This window comes from Ranitomeya variabilis, chromosome 4, assembly GCF_051348905.1.
Source record: "Ranitomeya variabilis isolate aRanVar5 chromosome 4, aRanVar5.hap1, whole genome shotgun sequence".
NCBI lineage: Eukaryota > Metazoa > Chordata > Amphibia > Anura > Dendrobatidae > Ranitomeya > Ranitomeya variabilis.
Genome location: NC_135235.1, coordinates 8,870,416 through 8,891,943, shown reverse-complemented (window position 1 = coordinate 8,891,943; position 21,528 = coordinate 8,870,416). Strand labels below are relative to the sequence as shown.

The window sequence follows — 21,528 nt, the reverse complement described above, 5'->3', positions numbered from 1 at the left end:
CTTCTGACTAACTTCCTCTCTAACCCCCAGTTTTACCAGAGTGTGAGGAGTGGCCTAATACATAGAACCCTTACTCCCCCTGGAGGCCGGAGTGTGAAGTGTATTGGTGTCTGTGATACCTGGTCAGGTGAACTCCTTCAGTGCCATCAGACGTACCATCACTCCCCTTAGCGGCGGAGCATCAGAACTGCAACGACCAGGACTCTGGGGCGCTGCACTAGCATAAAAGAGTACCGATAAGAGGCCATTCCCTTAGACAAACACATATAGCAAAACGCACGTCGGGGTCCTGGCGCCGCACCACCCGGAGGTATGCCATCTATTTACTGCACTGGTCACTTTCTGATCTACTTCTGCTTGTCGTATGTTTATATGACTTGTACCTTGCTCGCATGGTTTCCTTTTGGTCGTGTCTTGTACTTTGCCTCTCGTGTGTTGTGGAGCCATTTTTGGGGGGATGTCTCACACAATTTAATCGGCATTTCATTTTTTTTTTGTATTTCAGTAAAGTTATACTTTCACCCCACTGCTCGCTTCGTCCTGCACACTTATTCCACATTTGTAGGAGTAATTTGTAGGACGGGATCCCATAGGAAATGTTTATTCTGAAAGGAAACTAATCTGTTGGGGGTGTCCTTATTTATGCTGAGCAATGTTTATGGATGCTTTAGGGCATTTGCACATGTTGAGTATTTGCAGCAAAAATTTCTGCACCAAAAACGCATCTGTATGAAGTTACTTCAAATCTTCAAGGAAAAATAGGCATCAAATGCAAGAAATTTGTGAAATCACAGAGTTTGCTAGTACCGGGATCACAGGAGAGACAGAAGGGTCCGCAGGAGCCTCATACACTGGAGATCCGGGGTCCTTCTCCAGATGACTGGAGCAACCTCCGGCCGGGATCCTTCCTGGTTTACAGATACACAATGAAAGGGTTAATAGTTTATTTTATTAAGGATTCTTACTCTTCTTCCACTTCTGCACATTTGCAATAGTCACCTGACGATATTAGCGCAGGCTACCCTGGGATAGCTGCTGACCTTATTCACAGTCATTTCTTTACGCTCACAGGTCCCTGTTTTGCTCGAGAAAGGATTTCAGCGAGATCTGATGAAAAAACGCCAGGACGGCCTGGAGATCCAGAAGCGGAAACTTCTCGGAAAGAATCAGGGTCTCCACGCTGAACTTGTGGGTATAACCGTTGTGGAGGGTTTTGTGTTGTGGATATGGCTTTAGTGGTGCACAGAAGATGGTAAATGCTTCCACCATCACAGTGCAAATTGTACAGGAGATCTATAGTGACCGGAGATCTGAAGTGACAGGAGATCTGTAGTGACAGGAGATCTGTAGTGACGGTGGAGCCCTCCAGGTCCTGATCAGCTTGTTAGAATCTCTGCGTTCACGTGTTACTCCCAGCATCAGCATCCCATTCTCTGTAACATAAGAATAATGCCGCTACAGTGAAGGAGGAGGACAGAGGAGTCTAGAGGAGGAGGACAGAGTAGAGGGACAGAGGAGTCTAGAGGAGGGGGACAGAAGGAAGAGTCTGGAGGAGGGGGACAGAGGAGTCTAGAGGAGGGGGACAGAGGATTCTATAGGAGGGGGACAGAGGAGTCTAGAGAAGGGGGACAGGAGTCTAGAGGAGGGGGACAGAGGAAGAGTCTGGAGGAGGGGGACAGAGGAAGAGTCTGGAGGAGGAGGACAGAGGAGTCTAGAGGAGGAGGACAGAGGAAGAGTCTGGAGGAGGGGGACAGAGGAGTCTAGAGGAGGAGGACAGAGGAGTCTAGAGGAGGGGGACAGAGGAGTTTAGAGGAGGGGGACAGAGGAGTCTAGAGGAGGGGGACAGAAGGAAGAGTCTGGAGGAGGGGGACAGAGGAGTCTAGAGGAGGGGGACAGAAGGAAGAGTCTGGAGGAGGGGGACAGAAGGAAGAGTCTGGAGGAGGGGGACAGAGGAGTCTAGAGGAGGGGGACAGAGGAGTCTAGAGGAGGGTGTCGGGAACATGAGGTATTTGATTGTGTATTATCACGCACACTAAGCTCTGCTAAGTCCCTTATAGCTGAGCCGACACGCTGCTGTCCATCCTGACCCCCCTCTTCTCACTCTGCCTGTGAGTCGCCCACCAGGGCAGCGAGATACTCGGTACCGGGTCCCGTCTTAAAGGGGATGTCACGGTGGCCGCGACCCGGTCTGTGGCCGTGGGACTCACTGTAAAAGGGGAACGGTCTTTAAAGGGAATTGTGATAAAGTCTGTCGTGATACCACCTGTGGAGTTAGGTCAATAGGGGGACCGACGCTGCTTTAAAGGGGTCCTCTGGGGGATGTTGCAGCAATGATGGTGACGCTTCCCACAGGTGAAGCGGGGTCCCCAGGGCTTCCAAGGAGTATGGCGATGGTGGTGTATGCCGGGTAATGAGTAAAGGACACAGCGTTGCAGTCTTTACCTGGTTTACTGAAGTTGTAACAGGTCTCAGTCCATTAGGAGTCCAAGCAGCCCGGAAACACGTGAAATCCCCTTGGCAAGTCAGGTTGGGAGCCTTCCACATTGTGCTCGCTATAAGTCCCTTGCTACCTGAAGTGTCCTAACAAGTTCCTGGTTCTTTCTCCTGTCCTGGGTCAGGTGCCTGTATGGTAGGCAGCTTGAGCCATTCCTTCTAGGGTCTCTGCACATTGGCTCCAGAATGCTGCTGTACCACAGGCTTAATTTAGGCAATATACGTGTAGTTCTGTGCCCTCCGGTTCTGCTATGGGGATTGCAGCTCCCCACAGCGTCGGGCTCCCGGTACCCTGTCACTGCGCTCTGGCTCCTCGGAGGCCCACTCGCAGCCTCCAAGGGCCGTCAAATCTCTCCTCTGCTCCTTTCCCTTCATTGTCTGCTCCAGACTGAACTGACTCCTCCTCCAGCTCTCTGTGCCCTGTATTGTGATACCACACCACAGAGCTCAGTGTCCATGTGCTCAGCTCTCTGTGCCCTGTATTGTGATACCACAGAGCTCAGTGTCCATGTGCTCAGCTCTCTGTGCCCTGTATTGTGATACCACAGAGCTCAGTGTCCATGAGCTCAGCTCTCTGTGCCCTGTATTGTGATACCACAGAGCTCAGTGTCCATGTGCTCAGCTCTCTGTGCCCTGTATTGTGATACCACAGAGCTCAGTGTCCATGAGCTCAGCTCTCTGTGCCCTGTATTGTGATACCACAGAGCTCAGTGTCCATGTGCTCAGCTCTCTGTGCCCTGTATTGTGATACCACAGAGCTCAGTGTCCATGTGCTCAGCTCTCTGTGCCCTGTATTGTGATACCACAGAGCTCAGTGTCCATGTGCTCAGCTCTCTGTGCCCTGTATTGTGATACCACAGAGCTCAGTGTCCATGTGCTCAGCTCTCTGTGCCCTGTATTGTGATACCACAGAGCTCAGTGTCCATGTGCTCAGCTCTCTGTGCCCTGTATTGTGATACCACAGAGCTCAGTGTCCATGTGCTCAGCTCTCTGTGCCCTGTATTGTGATACCACAGAGCTCAGTGTCCATGTGCTCAGCTCTCTGTGCCCTGTATTGTGATACCACAGAGCTCTCTGTCCATGTGCTCAGCTCTCTGTGCCCTGTATTGTGTGATACCACAGAGCTCAGTGTCCATGTGCTCAGCTCTCTGTGCCCTGTATTGTGATACCACAGAGCTCAGTGTCCATGTGCTCAGCTCTCTGTGCCCTGTATTGTGATACCACAGAGCTCAGTGTCCATGAGCTCAGCTCTCTGTGCCCTGTATTGTGATACCACAGGGCTCAGTGTCCATGTGCTCAGCTCTCTGTGCCCTGTATTGTGATACCACAGAGCTCAGTGTCCATGTGCTCAGCTCTCTGTGCCCTGTATTGTGATACCACAGAGCTCAGTGTCCATGTGCTCAGCTCTCTGTGCCCTGTATTGTGATACCACAGAGCTCAGTGTCCATGTGCTTAGCTCTCTGTGCCCTGTATTGTGATACCACAGAGCTCAGTATCCATGTGCTCAGCTCTCTGTGCCCTGTATTGTGATACCACAGAGCTCAGTGTCCATGTGCTTAGCTCTCTGTGCCCTGTATTGTGATACCACAGAGCTCAGTATCCATGTGCTCAGCTCTCTGTGCCCTGTATTGTGATACCACAGAGCTCAGTGTCCATGAGCTCAGCTCTCTGTGCCCTGTATTGTGATACCACAGAGCTCTCTGTCCATGTGCTCAGCTCTCTGTGCCCTGTATTGTGATACCACAGAGCTCAGTGTCCATGAGCTCAGCTCTCTGTGCCCTGTATTGTGATACCACAGAGCTCAGTGTCCATGTGCTCAGCTCTCTGTGCCCTGTATTGTGATACCACAGAGCTCTCTGCCCATGTGCTCAGCTCTCTGTGCCCTGTATTGTGATACCACAGAGCTCAGTGTCCATGAGCTCAGCTCTCTGTGCCCTGTATTGTGATACCACAGAGCTCAGTGTCCATGTGCTCAGCTCTCTGTGCCCTGTATTGTGATACCACAGAGCTCAGTGTCCATGTGCTCAGCTCTCTGTGCCCTGTATTGTGATACCACGGAGCTCTCTGTCCATGTGCTCAGCTCTCTGTGCCCTGTATTGTGATACCACAGAGCTCAGTGTCCATGTGCTCAGCTCTCTGTGCCCTGTATTGTGATACCACAGAGCTCAGTGTCCATGTGCTCAGCTCTCTGTGCCCTGTATTGTGATACCACAGAGCTCAGTGTCCATGTGCTCAGCTCTCTGTGCCCTGTATTGTGATACCACAGAGCTCAGTGTCCATGTGCTCAGCTCTCTGTGCCCTGTATTGTGATACCACAGGGCTCAGTGTCCATGTGCTCAGCTCTCTGTGCCCTGTATTGTGATACCACAGAGCTCAGTGTCCATGAGCTCAGCTCTCTGTGCCCTGTATTGTGATACCACAGAGCTCAGTGTCCATGTGCTCAGCTCTCTGTGCCCTGTATTGTGATACCACAGGGCTCAGTGTCCATGAGCTCAGCTCTCTGTGCCCTGTATTGTGATACCACAGAGCTCAGTGTCCATGTGCTCAGCTCTCTGTGCCCTGTATTGTGATACCACAGGGCTCTGTGTCCATGTGCTCAGCTCTCTGTGCCCTGTATTGTGATACCACAGAGCTCAGTGTCCATGTGCTCAGCTCTCTGTGCCCTGTATTGTGATACCACAGGGCTCAGTGTCCATGAGCTCAGCTCTCTGTGCCCTGTATTGTGATACCACAGAGCTCAGTGTCCATGAGCTCAGCTCTCTGTGCCCTGTATTGTGATACCACAGAGCTCAGTGTCCATGTGCTCAGCTCTCTGTGCCCTGTATTGTGATACCACAGAGCTCAGTGTCCATGTGCTCAGCTCTCTGTGCCCTGTATTGTGATACCACAGGGCTCTGTGTCCATGAGCTCAGCTCTCTGTGCCCTGTATTGTGATACCACAGGGCTCAGTGTCCATGAGCTCAGCTCTCTGTGCCCTGTATTGTGATACCACAGAGCTCAGTGTCCATGTGCTCAGCTCTCTGTGCCCTGTATTGTGATACCACAGGGCTCAGTGTCCATGTGCTCAGCTCTCTGTGCCCTGTATTGTGATACCACAGGGCTCAGTGTCCATGAGCTCAGCTCTCTGTGCCCTGTATTGTGATACCACAGAGCTCAGTGTCCATGTGCTCAGCTCTCTGTGGCCTGTATTGTGATACCACAGGGCTCAGTGTCCATGAGCTCAGCTCTCTGTGCCCTGTATTGTGATACCACAGAGCTCAGTGTCCATGAGCTCAGCTCTCTGTGCCCTGTATTGTGATACCACAGAGCTCAGTGTCCATGTGCTCAGCTCTCTGTGCCCTGTATTGTGATACCACAGAGCTCAGTGTCCATGTGCTCAGCTCTCTGTGCCCTGTATTGTGATACCACAGAGCTCAGTGTCCATGTGCTCAGCTCTCTGTGCCCTGTATTGTGATACCACAGAGCTCAGTGTCCATGAGCTCAGCTCTCTGTGCCCTGTATTGTGATACCACAGAGCTCAGTGTCCATGAGCTCAGCTCTCTGTGCCCTGTATTGTGATACCACAGAGCTCAGTGTCCATGAGCTCAGCTCTCTGTGCCCTGTATTGTGATACCACAGAGCTCAGTGTCCATGAGCTCAGCTCTCTGTGCCCTGTATTGTGATACCACAGAGCTCAGTGTCCATGTGCTCAGCTCTCTGTGCCCTGTATTGTGATACCACAGAGCTCAGTGTCCATGTGCTCAGCTCTCTGTGCCCTGTATTGTGATACCACAGAGCTCAGTGTCCATGTGCTCAGCTCTCTGTGCCCTGTATTGTGATACCACAGGGCTCAGTATCCATGTGCTCAGCTCTCTGTGCCCTGTATTGTGATACCACAGAGCTCAGTGTCCATGAGCTCAGCTCTCTGTGCCCTGTATTGTGATACCACAGAGCTCAGTGTCCATGTGCTCAGCTCTCTGTGCCCTGTATTGTGATACCACAGAGCTCAGTGTCCATGTGCTCAGCTCTCTGTGCCCTGTATTGTGATACCACAGAGCTCAGTGTCCATGTGCTCAGCTCTCTGTGCCCTGTATTGTGATACCACAGAGCTCAGTGTCCATGTGCTCAGCTCTCTGTGCCCTGTATTGTGATACCACAGAGCTCAGTATCCATGTGCTCAGCTCTCTGTGCCCTGTATTGTGATACCACAGAGCTCAGTGTCCATGTGCTCAGCTCTCTGTGCCCTGTATTGTGATACCACAGGGCTCAGTGCCCATGTGCTCAGCTCTCTGTGCCCTGTATTGTGATACCACAGAGCTCAGTGTCCATGTGCTCAGCTCTCTGTGCCCTGTATTGTGATACCACAGAGCTCAGTGTCCATGTGCTCAGCTCTCTGTGCCCTGTATTGTGATACCACAGAGCTCAGTGTCCATGTGCTCAGCTCTCTGTGCCCTGTATTGTGATACCACAGAGCTCAGTGTCCATGAGCTCAGCTCTCTGTGCCCTGTATTGTGATACCACAGGGCTCAGTGTCCATGAGCTCAGCTCTCTGTGCCCTGTATTGTGATACCACAGAGCTCTCTGTCCATGTGCTCAGCTCTCTGTGCCCTGTATTGTGATACCACAGAGCTCAGTATCCATGTGCTCAGCTCTCTGTGCCCTGTATTGTGATACCACAGAGCTCAGTGTCCATGAGCTCAGCTCTCTGTGCCCTGTATTGTGATACCACAGAGCTCAGTGTCCATGAGCTCAGCTCTCTGTGCCCTGTATTGTGATACCACAGAGCTCAGTGTCCATGTGCTCAGCTCTCTGTGCCCTGTATTGTGATACCACAGGGCTCAGTGTCCATGAGCTCAGCTCTCTGTGCCCTGTATTGTGATACCACAGAGCTCAGTGTCCATGTGCTCAGCTCTCTGTGCCCTGTATTGTGATACCACAGAGCTCAGTGTCCATGAGCTCAGCTCTCTGTGCCCTGTATTGTGATACCACAGAGCTCAGTGTCCATGAGCTCAGCTCTCTGTGCCCTGTATTGTGATACCACAGAGCTCAGTGTTCATGTGCTCAGCTCTCTGTGCCCTGTATTGTGATACCACAGAGCTCAGTGTCCATGTGCTCAGCTCTCTGTGCCCTGTATTGTGATACCACAGAGCTCAGTGTCCATGTGCTCAGCTCTCTGTGCCCTGTATTGTGATACCACAGGGCTCAGTGTCCATGAGCTCAGCTCTCTGTGCCCTGTATTGTGATACCACAGAGCTCAGTGTCCATGTGCTCAGCTCTCTGCCCATGTGCTCAGCTCTCTGTCCATGTGCTCAGCTCTCTGTCCATGGGCTCAGCTCTCTGTCCATGGGCTCAGCTCTCTGTCCATGGGCTCAGCTCTCTGTCCATGGGCTCAGCTCTCTGTCCATGGGCTCAGCTCTCTGTCCATGGGCTCAGTTCTCTGTCCATTTGCTCAGCTCTCTGGGCTCTGTATTGTGATGCTGGCGGATCCTCATGGAGGCTGCCCATGGCCTTCACGTGGCCTCAGCCTCCGTCTGTATTACTGCGGCAGTTTACCACTCAGTGCTGTAATTGCTAAAAGACCATAATAGAAATAAATCCGGTGTTTTTGCAGTCCAGCCGCTGCGCCCCAGTGGGGAGGCCTTGGGTTTAGCTGTAAAATATAGATTTCTTTGCAGCATTCTTGAAGCGAGCAGAGTTGTGTGAGTGCGGCTTCCAGGACCCCTGACCCAGCGCAGGCTGGGAGCCATTACTGCCGGCGGGGAGAAGACGCTTTTAACACAGTTGTGGGCGATCAGTGAGACTGAAGCCGGACTAACACCTGCTCCTCCATCCCCGGCTCCAGGTCCAGGACTGAGGCTGCAGATGCAACAGTTAGGACAATGTGACCGTGGCCGCAGACACATTAGTGGGGGATTTACGGGAGGTTTATCTTGTCAGGAATTGTTCCCTTTCCTTTCTCCCCTCTTCCCATGGCATTAGTAATAATGTAGATAATTACCGGATGGGACAGATAGCTGTGTGCCCGACTATATGTGCTCCAGTATCTGACAGATTTCCTATTAAACAATGGACACCGCAGTGAAGCCTCTACCAGGGGCCCACTGGGGCCGGCGAGTCGCCTTGGTCCAGTCAGCCATGTATGATATGAGCTATATCCCATTGATATCTATAGGGACAGTCACTCGTCCCCCCAGCACATTCTAGCAGCTGATGTGTTTTATTTTTCTTAGCAAGAGATGAAGGACAAGATGGCCTCCGAGGAGGAGACGTTTATGATGGAAATCGTGGATTATAATAGAAATTATGGGTTAACGGTGAACAGAAAGGAGCTTCTTGGAGGACAAGCGGAGGCTGAAAGCCGGAGTCTAGAGGAGGAGGCCGAGGTGCTGGGAGAGGGTAAGCGATCCTAGTGCCGCTGTGTGGGATCAGTGTCTTCTAAGATGTCTTTAAGAAGCTTGTACCCCCAAATCATCAGTTAGGTTTCAGCATCTAGTGGGAGCTGCGGCCAGACACCGGTGTCCGCTCTTCAGTCATCTGTCCCCCTTTTGATTTCCTTTAACACCTATCCTACTCCTGCCCCTTCAGAAGAAGCTTCCCCATGTGGCAGGTGTCGCAGAGCAATAATGTGAGCGTCTGCGTATACATCTGACGTAGCATTCAATGGTCTGGAAATCCTGTAATCCAGAATCTGTACGTAATGTGAATTTCAGAAGATTTCTTCCTGCCTATACCGCTGAGACGAGCACTGCCTAAACCACAGAGACGAGCACTGCCTATACCGCTGAGACAAGCACTGCCTATACCGCTGAGACAAGCCCTGCCTAAACCACAGAGACAAGTACTGCCTAAACCAAAGAGACGAGCACTGCCTAAACCACAGTGACGAGCACTGCCTATACCGCTGAGACAAGCCCTGCCTAAACCACAGAGACATGTACTGCCTATACCGCTGAGACAAGCCCGCCTAAACCACAGAGACAAGCACTGCCTAAACCACAGAGACAAGCCCGCCTAAACCACAGAGACGAGCACTGCCTGTACCGTTGAGACGAGCACTGCCTAAACCACAGAGACGAGCACTGCCTAAACCACAGAAACGAGCACTGCCTAAACCACAGAGACGAGCACTGCCTATACCGCTGAGACGAGCACTGCCTATACCGCTGAGACGAGCACTGCCTAAACCACAGAGACGAGCACTGCCTAAACCACAGAGACAAGTACTGCCTATACCACTGAGACAAGCCCGACTAAAACCACAGAGACAAGTACTGCCTATACCGCTGAGACAAGCCCGCCACCACAGAGACAAGCCCGCCACCACAGAGACAAGCACTGCCTAAACCACAGAGACAAGCCCGCCTAAACCGCTGAGACGAGCACTGCCTAAACCGCTGAGACGAGCACTGCCTAAACCACAGAGACGAGCACTGCCTAAACCACAGAGACAAGCACTGCCTAAACCACAGAGACGAGCACTGCCTATACCGCTGAGACGAGCACTGCCTAAACCGCTGAGACGAGCACTGCCTAAACCACAGAGACAAGCACTGCCTAAACCACAGAGACAAGCACTGCCTAAACCACAGAGACAAGCACTGCCTATACCGCTAAGGAGATCACTGCTTAAACCGCAGAAGTGGACCCTGCATGAACCACAGAGGCGAACAGTGTCTAAATCACAGAGGCGGTTCATAGGGGGACTAGGCAGGGGTGTCCACTGTCCCTGTGCTTTTTGCTTTGGCAGTGGAGCCTTTGGCGCAGACAAGTAGGAGGGTGGCTTCGATTAAAGGGTTCAGATATGTCTTGGTAGAATAAAAAGTATCCTTGTATGCAGATGACGTGTTGCTTTTTTTGGAGGATTCCGGTGAGTCGTTGTTATTATTATTATACATTTTTATAGTGCCATTTATTCCATGGCGCTTTACATGTGAAAAAGGGACAAATATAGACAAATACAATTAAACATGAGCAGAAAAACAAGGCACTAACAGGTACAGAAGGAGAGAGGACCCTCCCCGCGAGGGCTCACAGTCTGCAGGGGATGGTTGAGGATACTCTAGGACACAGTCTGCAGGGGATGGTTGAGAATACACTAGGAGAGGGTAGAGCTGGTTGTGCGGCGGTTCAGTAGGTTGGGGAGCACTGCAGGCTGTAGGCTTGTCGGAAGAGGTGAGAGCAATGGATATTATTAAAACATTTGGGTCTATATCGGGATTAAAAATTAACTGGGAAAAATCCACTGTCATGGCTGTAGATGATTGTGTTGTTGATTTGCCAGTATCGGGGAAGGGTAGTAGACTGGCAGTGGTGCGAGAGGTTAAATACATGGGCATTCAGGTGTCACTCCCGATTTCGAGCTATGCAGATTTGAATCTGATTCCACTGCTGAGTAAGTTTAGGAGTAAAGTAGGGGCATGGTGTAACCTGTATCTTTCAGTAGTCTGAAGAATTAATTTAAGATGATTTTCATGCCCCAACTGCTGTAAGTCTTGCTCAATGCCCCTATCTGGTTCCCTAGACGGTGGTTTCGTACTATTGACTCTATATTTAGGGATCTTGTGTGGGGGGAAAAAGCAGCCGAGGATCAGACTTCAGATATTGCAGAGGCCCAAGGATGGAGGGGGACTGGCGCTTCCGAACCCTTAGATTTATTACTTAGCTGCCCAGGGCCAACAGATGAGGGGGTGGAGGGATGTGTCTGGGGCAGGTTCAATACAAAGGGTCTTGGTCCAGGTGATGGGGAGGGATCCCTTGGTTCAGGGGTTAGAGGCAGGAAGTTTCAGGAAGTTGGGTTTGGTGTATCCTACTTTAGTTCTGATATATAAAGTCTGAGAGGCAATTAAAAAGATTAGGGGTTTGGAGCACTTGACAAATTTTTCCCCAATATGGCAAAACGAGACTCTGCCGGAATTTGTTAAAATGGGAGAATTTGACAATTGGATGAGACTGGGAATACAGTACATGGTTCAGGTGCAGGAAACGCAGGGACTGGTGCCCTGTGGAAAGTTGCAGGAGGATTACGGGCTACCGGAGGTCTGCAGATTTCAATATGGGCAGTTTCGGCATGCTTATGTTATGCAGAGCAAGACGATGAATATGGAGATTCACAAGGATATATTGATTGATTATGTCTGCGCAGAGAGGGGAACAAAAGGGGTAGTGTCAGGCATTTATAAGGATCTAATGCATACTTTTATAAATAATTATCCTATTAGAGCACAGGGGAAATGGGAGAAGGGGTTAGGGAGGATAGAGGAAGATAAATGGGAAGTGATTATGGAATATATACCCCAATTATCGCTGAGTGAACCGGGCAGACTCTCGCAGATATATGTGCTCCAAAGAGTATATAGGACTGCTGAATGGCTGTATAGAGCGGCTCTGAGACACACTTCTGAGTGTCCTCGGTGCCGGCTGGAAGGGGCTGGAATTCTCCATATCTTATGGCAGTGTCCAGTGCTTAATGCCATAGGACGAGCGTAGGGTTGTAGGACCGAGAGGGATCCTGTGCTGTGTATTCTGGGATATGTGGAGGAGGTCCGGGTACATAATAAATATAAGGTGGCAATAGCTAGATTATTATATTTTGCTTGGAAACTAATCGCCAGATACTGGATAAATGAAGATCCGCCCGACGTTGAAGGAATTTTTCAGAAAGTCTGACTCTATTGTGAATATGGAAAAAAACATTTATGTTAAGAGAAAAGGCATAAGAACATTTGAGACACTGTGGACACCTTGGGTGGAGAGAAGATGACTCTGAACTTAGGTTAAACCATGCATTATTCGCTGCTCTTGTATGTAATGGGGGGGGGGGGAAGGGAGGGAATTTCTGAAACACAGAGGCGGACCATGCATGAACCACAGAGGTGAACAGTGCCTAAACTACGGAGGCGGACCCTGTGTGAACCGCAGAGGTGAACAGTGCCTAAACTACAGAGGCGGACCCTGCATGAACCGCAGAGGTGAACAGTGCCTAAACTACAGACGCGGACCCTGCTTGAACAGCAGAGGTGAACAGTGCCTAAACTACAGAGGCGGACTCTGCGTGAACCGCAGAGGTGAACAGTGCCTAAACTACAGAGGTGGACCCTGCGTGAACCGCAGAGGTGAACACTGCCTAAATCACAGAGGCGGACCCTGCATGAACCGCAGAGGTGAACAGTGCCTAAATCACAGAGGCGGACCCTGTGTGAACCGCAGAGGTGAACAGTGCCTAAACTACAGAAGCGGACCCTGCGTGGACCACAGAGGCGGACCCTGCGTGAACCGCAGAGGTAAACAAAGCCTAAACAGCAAAGGCAGATGCTGCGTGAACCGCAGAGGTGAACACTGCCTAAACCACAGAGGCAGACCCTGCGTGAACCGCAGAGGTAAACAGAGCCTAAACAGCAAAGGCGGATGCTGCATGAACCGCAGTGGCGGATCCTACCTAAACCGCACAGGCGGACCTTGCCTGTGCCGCAGAGTGAACAGTGCCTAAAACTTCTTTTTAGGTTCCTAAATATTTATTTCCTTAGTTATATTTTTAAGGTCTCAGAGTAAATTTTGTATAACAAGTGTAATGGGTCGGTGCATTACTAGGACATTCTGCAGATTTTTCGGGCCCCGGGGTCCTACCAGGAGGCGTCACATCACCATACACTGGTATCTATTATTTTGGGTATTTATAAACGCTCTTTCCATTCTGGACATGTACATTACCCACCGCCAGTTTCATACATACCGCCTCGGGTGCTTGTCTGTCACTACCATCGTGCTACATTATATTTCCCCCCAGAGATAGAAACCCTGAGAGGTGAAAACATCCATCTGAACACTCTTTATCGACAGAGGAATATGATCCAGAAGGAACTAAGTGACTTCCAGGAGACTCTGAGAGGTAAAGTGTCCCCGCAATCAGCGAGCTCAGCCCTGAAGCTTTCTCCTCTCGTACCCACAATGCACGGCCATAATTGCATCTCCCTTATATCTTAGGTCTAGACAAGGCGATCAGTGCTGCCGCCAGGGTCACCAAGGACCTGGAAGCTGAGAAGCTGTCCATCAGTCAGAAACCGCAGAGCGATGAGGAATGTCTGAGGTGCGGTGACCTGGTCCAGATACGGGTATAACATAGACCTAGCAGTGCACTTTGTGTAGGATGAGCTCGAAGTGTAATTTATGAGCTCCTAACCTGCTACATGTTCCAGTTCTATATGGGAGGTCTCTACTGCAAAAGTATTGTAGAAATCGCTCCAAAAAGCCCCGGGACCCTTCTTTCTTCAGTAAGGCTGGTTTCACATTTGCGGTTGTGTCCGCAGCGTTTGTACTGCATATATCCGCATGCGTTTTGTATTCCTATATTTATCATTAGTGACGCATGCGTTTTTGTTTTTTTCGCGTTTTGCCACGTTTGACGATGCATACGTCGTTTCTTCGTTTGCGGCTTGGCGTGGAAATGCAACATGTAGTAATTTTTAGAGGCGTCAATTTGCCGCCTGGAAACGCATGCGGTCGATTGCGCAAGGAATGCGCCAAAGAAACGCATTGCTGTCTATATAAACGCATGCATTCACAAGCACCTGCTTTTGCTAGCGTTTGTGAATGCATGCGTTAAACCGGAGAAAAACATGTCTAGACACTAATTATCCCCCCCCCAACATACAAGGTGATAAAGGGAGGTAGTGGACATTTGCAGGTCACTACTCAGCAGACAGCCAAGCAGAGCAGACAGACCTCAGCACTTTGGAGAAAACAAGCCTCAGAACAATGTGAGTATATCCTAGCCAACGCCTTTATTTTCTATTTTCTGTCTCTACATGTCCTAATTTCTGCCATTTTTTTCTTTCTGCATGCATCAGAATGTCTTCTTCGGATTCTTCTCATGAGGAGTTTCGTCCTGGGCCGTCGGAAGTGGAGCATGTCAGTGAGGTGAGTTCTTGCCTCGTCAGATTGGTAAGTATTCACTGTCACGTCTACACATGTGACAATTTGAATTTTTCTTTTTGATAGAGCTCTTCTTCTACTGCGGCAGAGACAGGGCAGGAGCAGCGGAGTCAAGGTCCGGTGGAAAGATGGCAGCGGGTACGTATACAAGGCTGACTGTCCTCAGTGTAATATTCTTGAATCTTCCTTTCTTTCCATTCGTATTTCTTTCCTTTTTTCTTCTGGAATCCTTTTGTATGTTGACTTTCCTATTCATGCCATTTCTCATCATCTTTTTTCTTTCTTTACCTTATGTTAATTGAGCAAACTGTAATGACTTTATTTAATTTTTAGGTTTTACAACGGCACGATGATCTAATTGAGAATGACCTCCTCATCCCCCTGGTCCAGGAGAGAGTCCCGTTGTGGGACACCCGGGATCCACTGCACTCAAACATCACGATCCGGCGGTTATGGAATGAGGTGGCCCAAGCGATGTGGGATGGCTGGGACAACGCCCCGACACGGGTCCAAACTGCATTTGGTAAGTGTTGCACTGCAGTGTGAAGCAGCAGAGACCTGGGCCGTGCTCACTCGACTGTGTGTGATGAAAGAAAGTCTCAGGAGTTTCTCTCATCACACACAATTGTGTGAGCACAGCCAAAAGTCCTTTTTGTGACCATTTTTTAAATTTTTTTAACAGTGTCCAAAGTGAAAACACGTTGGCGTTCGATGAAGGACCGCTTCAACAAGGACCTGCGTCAAGAGAGCCGTGTTCCCAGTGGTTCAGGAGCAAGGATCCGAAGATACAAATACCATCGAGTTCTGGCATTTTTAAGACCGGTCCTTGCCCAGAGAACATTACTATCACGTGCATTAGGTTGTATTGTATTGCCATAATCTGTATTTTTATATTCCACAGGATTTTGCATCTGGTTAATTTTTGGTATTAATTTTCTTTTTCCTTTTTTCACAGCACATACAGCACTACTGTTGGCCCAGGTTCTGGAGCGGTCCTTCATCCGACAGCCACGGACCCGTCCTAGCCATCCAGCAGCGCAGCAGCAAGTGGGCCTTCCACACTAACTGGAGACCAGGGAGCTGGTCCATCAGGTCTTCCCCTTTCGCAGTCCTCTTCCACTGCCCCCTTTTTTTGGGGCTCCTCCCAGCAGCGGCAGAGGGCTTCGGGCAGGTCACTCATGCCCGAGTTTTTTGCACTTGAGCTCGGTTTTACACGAAGCAATCAAGGCTTTGGGTGACCGAAAGGATGTTTCACATAACCTCTTGAATGCACGTATCCAGGTTGTCACCAAAAGCCTTGACCAAGTGAAAGCCGACCTCCAGAGGCCAGCACATCATTTTTTTAACCAAATTGAGCAGGGCATGTCGGAACAACTTACTCCTGATCTCCAGCTGAGTGTCATGCAGGCCTGCAATGATGCTTACGTGCAGGCTATGCAGCAGAGTCGGTATTTTCAGCAGACAGTGTCGGCATATCCAGCTGTGCCTTCACTGTCATGATTGACCTCAATGCCGACCTCTGCTGCATACCACTGCACGGCCACCTCAATTCCTTACACAGCCGGACACCACTACAGCACCACCACCATGCCGAGTTCAGTTGGACATCCCACCGCCACCACCATGACAACCGCTGCTCCTGCTTGGACCTCCTCCACTGACACCACAATGCAGCAGGACCCTGGCATGGCCTTCCGTACCGCCACCACCACAATGCAGCAGGACCCTGGCATGGCCTTCCGTACCGCCACCACCACGATGCAGCAGGACCCTGGCATTGCTGCACACTCTACAAGCGCTATGGACTCTGGTATGGCTGCACACTCTAAGAGCACTATGGACTCTGGCATGGCTGCACGCTCTACGAGCACTATGGACTCTGGCATGGCTGCACGCTCTACAAGCACTATGGACTCTGGCATGGCTGCACGCTCTACAAGCACTATGGACTCTGGCATGGCTGCACGCTCTCCGAGCACTATGGACTTTGGCATGGCTGCACACTCTACGAGCACTATGGACTTTGGCATGGCTGCACGCTCTACGAGCACTATGGACTTTGGCATGGCTGCACGCTCTCCGAGCACTATAGACTTTGGCATGGCTGCACGCTCTCCGAGCACTATGGACTTTGGCATGGCTGCAAGCTCTACGAGCACTATGGACTCCTGCATGGCTGCACGATCTACGAGCACTATGGACTCCTGCATGGCTGCACGATCTACGAGCGCTATGGACTCTGGCATGGCTGCACGATATACGAGCACTATGGACTCTGGCATGGCTGCACGCTCTACGAGCACTATGGATTCCAGACCCTACTAGTTTCATTGCCCCTTCTCCTGCCACCTCTGCGTCGTCCACGGTTAGCCAGGCCTCAGTGCTTCGCACCCCCCGTTTACATCACTCTACCCCAAGCCGGCGCAGTTAAATAAATATTATTGTTGTTAAAAAATAAATATAAGTTTTTTTGCCCCAATTATGTTTGGTTTATTGTGTCTTTCGCCGCCGGCAACACACACCGTGCGCCAAATAATAAACTTCGCCACACACTTTATTTTTTGGCCACATCATATTTCCACTAGTTAGCAAATAAAAGACTGCAGCTTTGTGTGTCTATAATATAGAGATATGAGGTGGGCCAAAAAATTAATTCATGTATTATCTCCATAATCTCTTCTTTCTGCTTAGTCTGTGCCTAGTGTAGCAGTCTCAGAAAATGGCGGACATACAGTGCAGAACTATACTCAACAGGCCAGGTGTCAAAAAACTCATTAGTTATGACACCTGACCTGGTGAGTAGAGAACTGCCTTGTATAACCACCATTTTCTCTTCTTTATACATAATCTATTACACACAAATTGAGGGACAATGGTGGTCACACACTACATATCTATGCTCACCTGCACAGGTGTCAGAAATAGTGAATTCATGAGGCTGTTATATGTTCATCATGAATTCATTATTTCTGACACCTGACTTGATGACTATAGATTGTGTGACAGTGATTGTCTCTTCAGTTTGTGTCCAAGGGATACAGGAGAAGAGAATCATGATGCAATGACGTCAACAAGCTTACCAATAAAGCAACATGGCTGCCATTACTAGCAGTTTGTGGCCAGTGTTTTATATCCATATTTGTAAGCCAAAACAAGGAGTGAACAATTAGAGGTAAATTATGATATTAACATAATAACTAGCACCTCTGCCTCTATCACCCACTCCTGGTTTTGGATTACAAATACTGATATTAAATACAGATCAAATACTGCTAGTTTTAGGACAGCCTTGGTTTGGAGAGGAAAAAGATAGGAGACACGGTCAACACAAACAAAACTAAAGTTTATTAATGAGAAATATTATTATCATTGTAGAAAATTACTGGTACAGATGTAATTACAACAGGACATTTACACAACATTGTCCTGCCATGACACACGTCCAATATCAGAATAAAAAAAGGCAGCAAATTGGTCCCGCATGAGACCAACTGCCGCAGTTGACCTCAGCAGGTGATGCTGGAAATCGGGCAGTGGGTGTGCAACAGGTTCATCCAGTTCAATGTTGGGTTGCTCCTTAGCCATTATGTAATTGTGGAGAACCACACAGGCTTTGACCACCTCGTCGACTGTTTCCACTTTCAGATTAATGGCTGATGCAAGAATGCGCCATTTAGCGACCAGAATGCCAAAGGTACACTCTACAGTTCTTCGGGCCCTGGTCAGTCTGTAGTTAAAGATCCTTCTAGTGTGGTTCAAGTCCTGACTGGAATAGGGCTTCAGTAGGTTTTCACACATCTGAAAGGCCTCATCCCCAACCATAACAAATGGCATCGGTGGACCTTGAGTGTTGGGGAGAGGTTGTGGCGGGGGAAAATTGAAATTGTTGCCATACACACGGCGGCCCATATCCGAGTTCTTGAAAGTCTCGGAATCGTTGCCACGGCCAAAAGCTCCAATGTCCACGGCGATGAAGCGACAGTTCGCATCAGCTATTGCCATGAGCACAACAGAAAAATATTTTTTGTAGTTGAAATACTCCGATCCTGTTCTGGCTGGTTTGATAATGCGGATGTGCTTTCCATCCACCGCTCCTAAACAGTTGGGGAAATCACACACACTCCAGAATTTTGCCGCAATTTCAAGCCACATGTCCAAGGTGGGTAGGGGTATAAACTCATCCCGGAGTACGTTTCACAAAGCCCGGCAGGTGTCCACAACTATTCCGGACAGGGTGGATATTCCAAGCCGGTATTGGAAGTGGAGGGATGATAAACTCTCTCCGGTTGCCAGAAATCTGTAAGAAAAACAAACCCAACAAACATTACAATCTATTCTATTAATGGTGTGGTTACGCTAAAGGCAGAAAGGAAAATACCCAAAATATACATGTCAGAAAACACTATATTTGGACTGTCATTGGTTTAGATTTGGAACGTACCTTAATGTAACCAGCAGATGTTCCTCCGGTGGAATCGCTCTACGGAGCTGGGTGTCCTGTCGCCGTATGGCTCCTTGGACACGGGAAAGCAAATCCCGGAACGAGTCTTGCGACATCTTTGTGTATTCCTGGAATTTCTCCGGGTTGGCATTAAGCTCAGCATAGAGCGTGTGATAGGCTCCACGGCTCTCACGTAGTTCGATAATGGGGTGCCTCCAAAAACACCTACCTTGTCTCCTTCTCCATCTTTGGCGATTTCTGTCTTGCTCCCAAGCAAAAGCACAGGCAAGAAACAGCTTGATGCTTAAATCCAGGTTGAAATAAAAGCTCTCCATGCGAAGATCCATCAAGACACAGGAGCAAAATCTGAAGATTCCAGCTGTTCAGGGGTCTATATATAGAGATCCCATAATACACGCCCTCTGTAGTCCCATTGGCGGTGTCTGGTTGTCTAGATTTTTCTCTTGTGAAATTTCACATCATGCGCATTTAAAACGCAAACGCAGGAAAAAACGCATATAAACACGTACAAACGTGGCGTTTTTTTAACCGCATGCGCTACCGCATGCGTCTAAAAAAAAGCCGCGTTTGTACGTGTTTACGTGCGTTTTTTCCACCACTTGCGGATGCGTTTTAAACGCTGCAGATTTAAACGCTAATGTGAAAGTAGCCTAAGACAGTATTCTGCCATTCGTTAGTTATATCTGTCTCTAGAAAAGCAGGGTGAAAAAATGCCTGTGACGTTACCTCCTCCAGTGGATTAGTTACCCAGCTTTCCCAGACTCCTGCGGCAGTAGAAAAGTAGGATGTGCAGCACTGCTACATAATTACACCTATTATTCATGCAGGAACCCGAGAAAGATGCAGAGAAAGGGAAGAAAAAGTAGCACAAGTCCGTCCTATTCCCATATCATCCTGCAGTAATGTCCCTTGTAAAATCAGTAGTGTTAAGAGTCGCACTGCCCCAGTCTGGGGTCCGATCCCGTCTGCAGGTGTGTGGTCCCTAATTCCTGAGGTGTCCCTGGTCATCCATCCCGAGCAGACAGGTTCATGGCCAGCAAGCACCTTCCTCCTAGGCTCACACAGCGCCTTCAGAGCCCGGAGCATTGTGTGGGCTTAGCTTAGGTTTGGGGACATCTAGGACTGACCCTGACATTGTGAGTGCCGGCCATAGCGCTGACGCCCCAGGACAGGCACCGCTCCTCCATTAGTGCTGGAGGACGTCCATTCTGAAATGGAGAAAGCTGGTTCCCTATTGATTGTAAGCTCGGCCCTAAAGGCAGCGATGTAATGGGTCTAATCCTGCGCAGTCTCCGGTGTATTCCCCGACACTGTATAGACTCCACATCTGTAATAACAGTAATTGTGTTACCGCATTTCTCTCCCTATAGCTCCGCTATCAGAGCCAATCGAAGACACAAATGTGCGGCTAAGTGACTTCTCCATTCTTCAATTACCGAGCTCCTATACAAAGCAGACGGCCGGGAGGTGCGAGATTAAGTGTCAGATATTGAATTAGAGCTTTATAGAAAGCTGCAATTTATATGGAGGCAGAGGAAAGAGCCGACTGGGACCAAACTCTGCTCAGAACTGGGCGCTCAGTTTCCGGCCAGATGAGAGGCTGAGATCAGCAATGTGCAGCTGGATGTCGCCTGCATATAAGCACAGTCACCTCGTACAAGGCACAGTCACCTCGAATAAGGCACAGTCACCTCGTATACACTGTGCCGTGTATGAGAGACGTGCAGGAGGTCCACCTTGGTTTTCTCTTGTTGAAGGCCTCAGTTCTGTATCTTGGGCTGATTGTATCTGATCACTTGTAGTGTTTGGACTTTCGCTGTCGTCACTTTCAGTCTTCTCTTCTGTTCTTATTTCTGATGTCATCATCACATTACCTTTCCCGATCCTTTGTAAGGTTCTGTATTTTGCAGCTCTTTTATATTTTGTGAGTGTCTGAGGCCCAGACAACTGTGCCATGTGTGGACACAGTCATTGCATCCATCTGTGCAGAATCTCGCCTGTTCCGTTACTGTATTGAGAAGATATAAATGCTTAATTCTTTTGGCATTATCTCCTAATTTTCCTCTAGGGTAGCACAATTTGTGGCCGGGAATTTTACAGTCAGTACTTTAGCTGTCATATGCTTTACAGATAACAGTCCTCCTTCTAGAGTGAGAATTTACAACACGTCCTTTACTGGTATGGAAGCTTTCTGTGCTTTATAACTGGGGCACATGACAACTCCATGCCCAGAACCTTCTGTCTTTATTCTACTTTCATCATTAAAATACATTGTGTCCTTGTTATTTAGAGGAGTTGTCCGAAACGTGACAGCTCACCACACGCTGTCACAATTCCATAGTATTCCCTGTTGCGAGCAGGCGGTCATGTGTACAAATCCAAGAGATTTGCTTAGTTGCAGTTACGTGCCCAACTTGAAAGAATTGGAACCAAATTGAAAGAAGCAGATGAGTCAAGTCAGCAGTTTACTGCTCACATATGAATACTGACTGCAGCTCTGGAGGTGACTGGAGGATAAGACATGATGTAACAGCAGTGCAGTGACTGCAGCTCTGGAGGTGACTGGAGGAAAATACATGCTGTATCAGCAGAATATAGACTGCAGCTCTGGAGGTGACAGGAGGATAAGACATTGTAACAGCAGAATAGTAAGTGCAGCTCTGGAG

General features: G+C 49.3%; 1 protein-coding gene across 3 annotated transcripts in view; it reads left to right on the top strand.

Annotated features, from left to right (window-relative positions):
* Nucleotides 1–21,528, top strand: part of CCDC172 (coiled-coil domain containing 172) — a 58,598-nt gene that overhangs the window by 10,961 nt on the left and 26,109 nt on the right. For all 3 annotated transcript variants that reach the window (XR_013213798.1, XM_077257009.1, XM_077257010.1), the window contains exons 3-6: nucleotides 1,072–1,188; nucleotides 8,703–8,868; nucleotides 13,256–13,357; nucleotides 13,453–13,555. Coding sequence is in view for 2 of the 3 variants with exons in the window: in XM_077257009.1 (XP_077113124.1) it covers nucleotides 1,072–1,188; nucleotides 8,703–8,868; nucleotides 13,256–13,357; nucleotides 13,453–13,555 (488 nt within the window). In the remaining variant the exon portion in view is untranslated. The remainder of the gene's footprint in view (nucleotides 1–1,071; nucleotides 1,189–8,702; nucleotides 8,869–13,255; nucleotides 13,358–13,452; nucleotides 13,556–21,528) is intronic.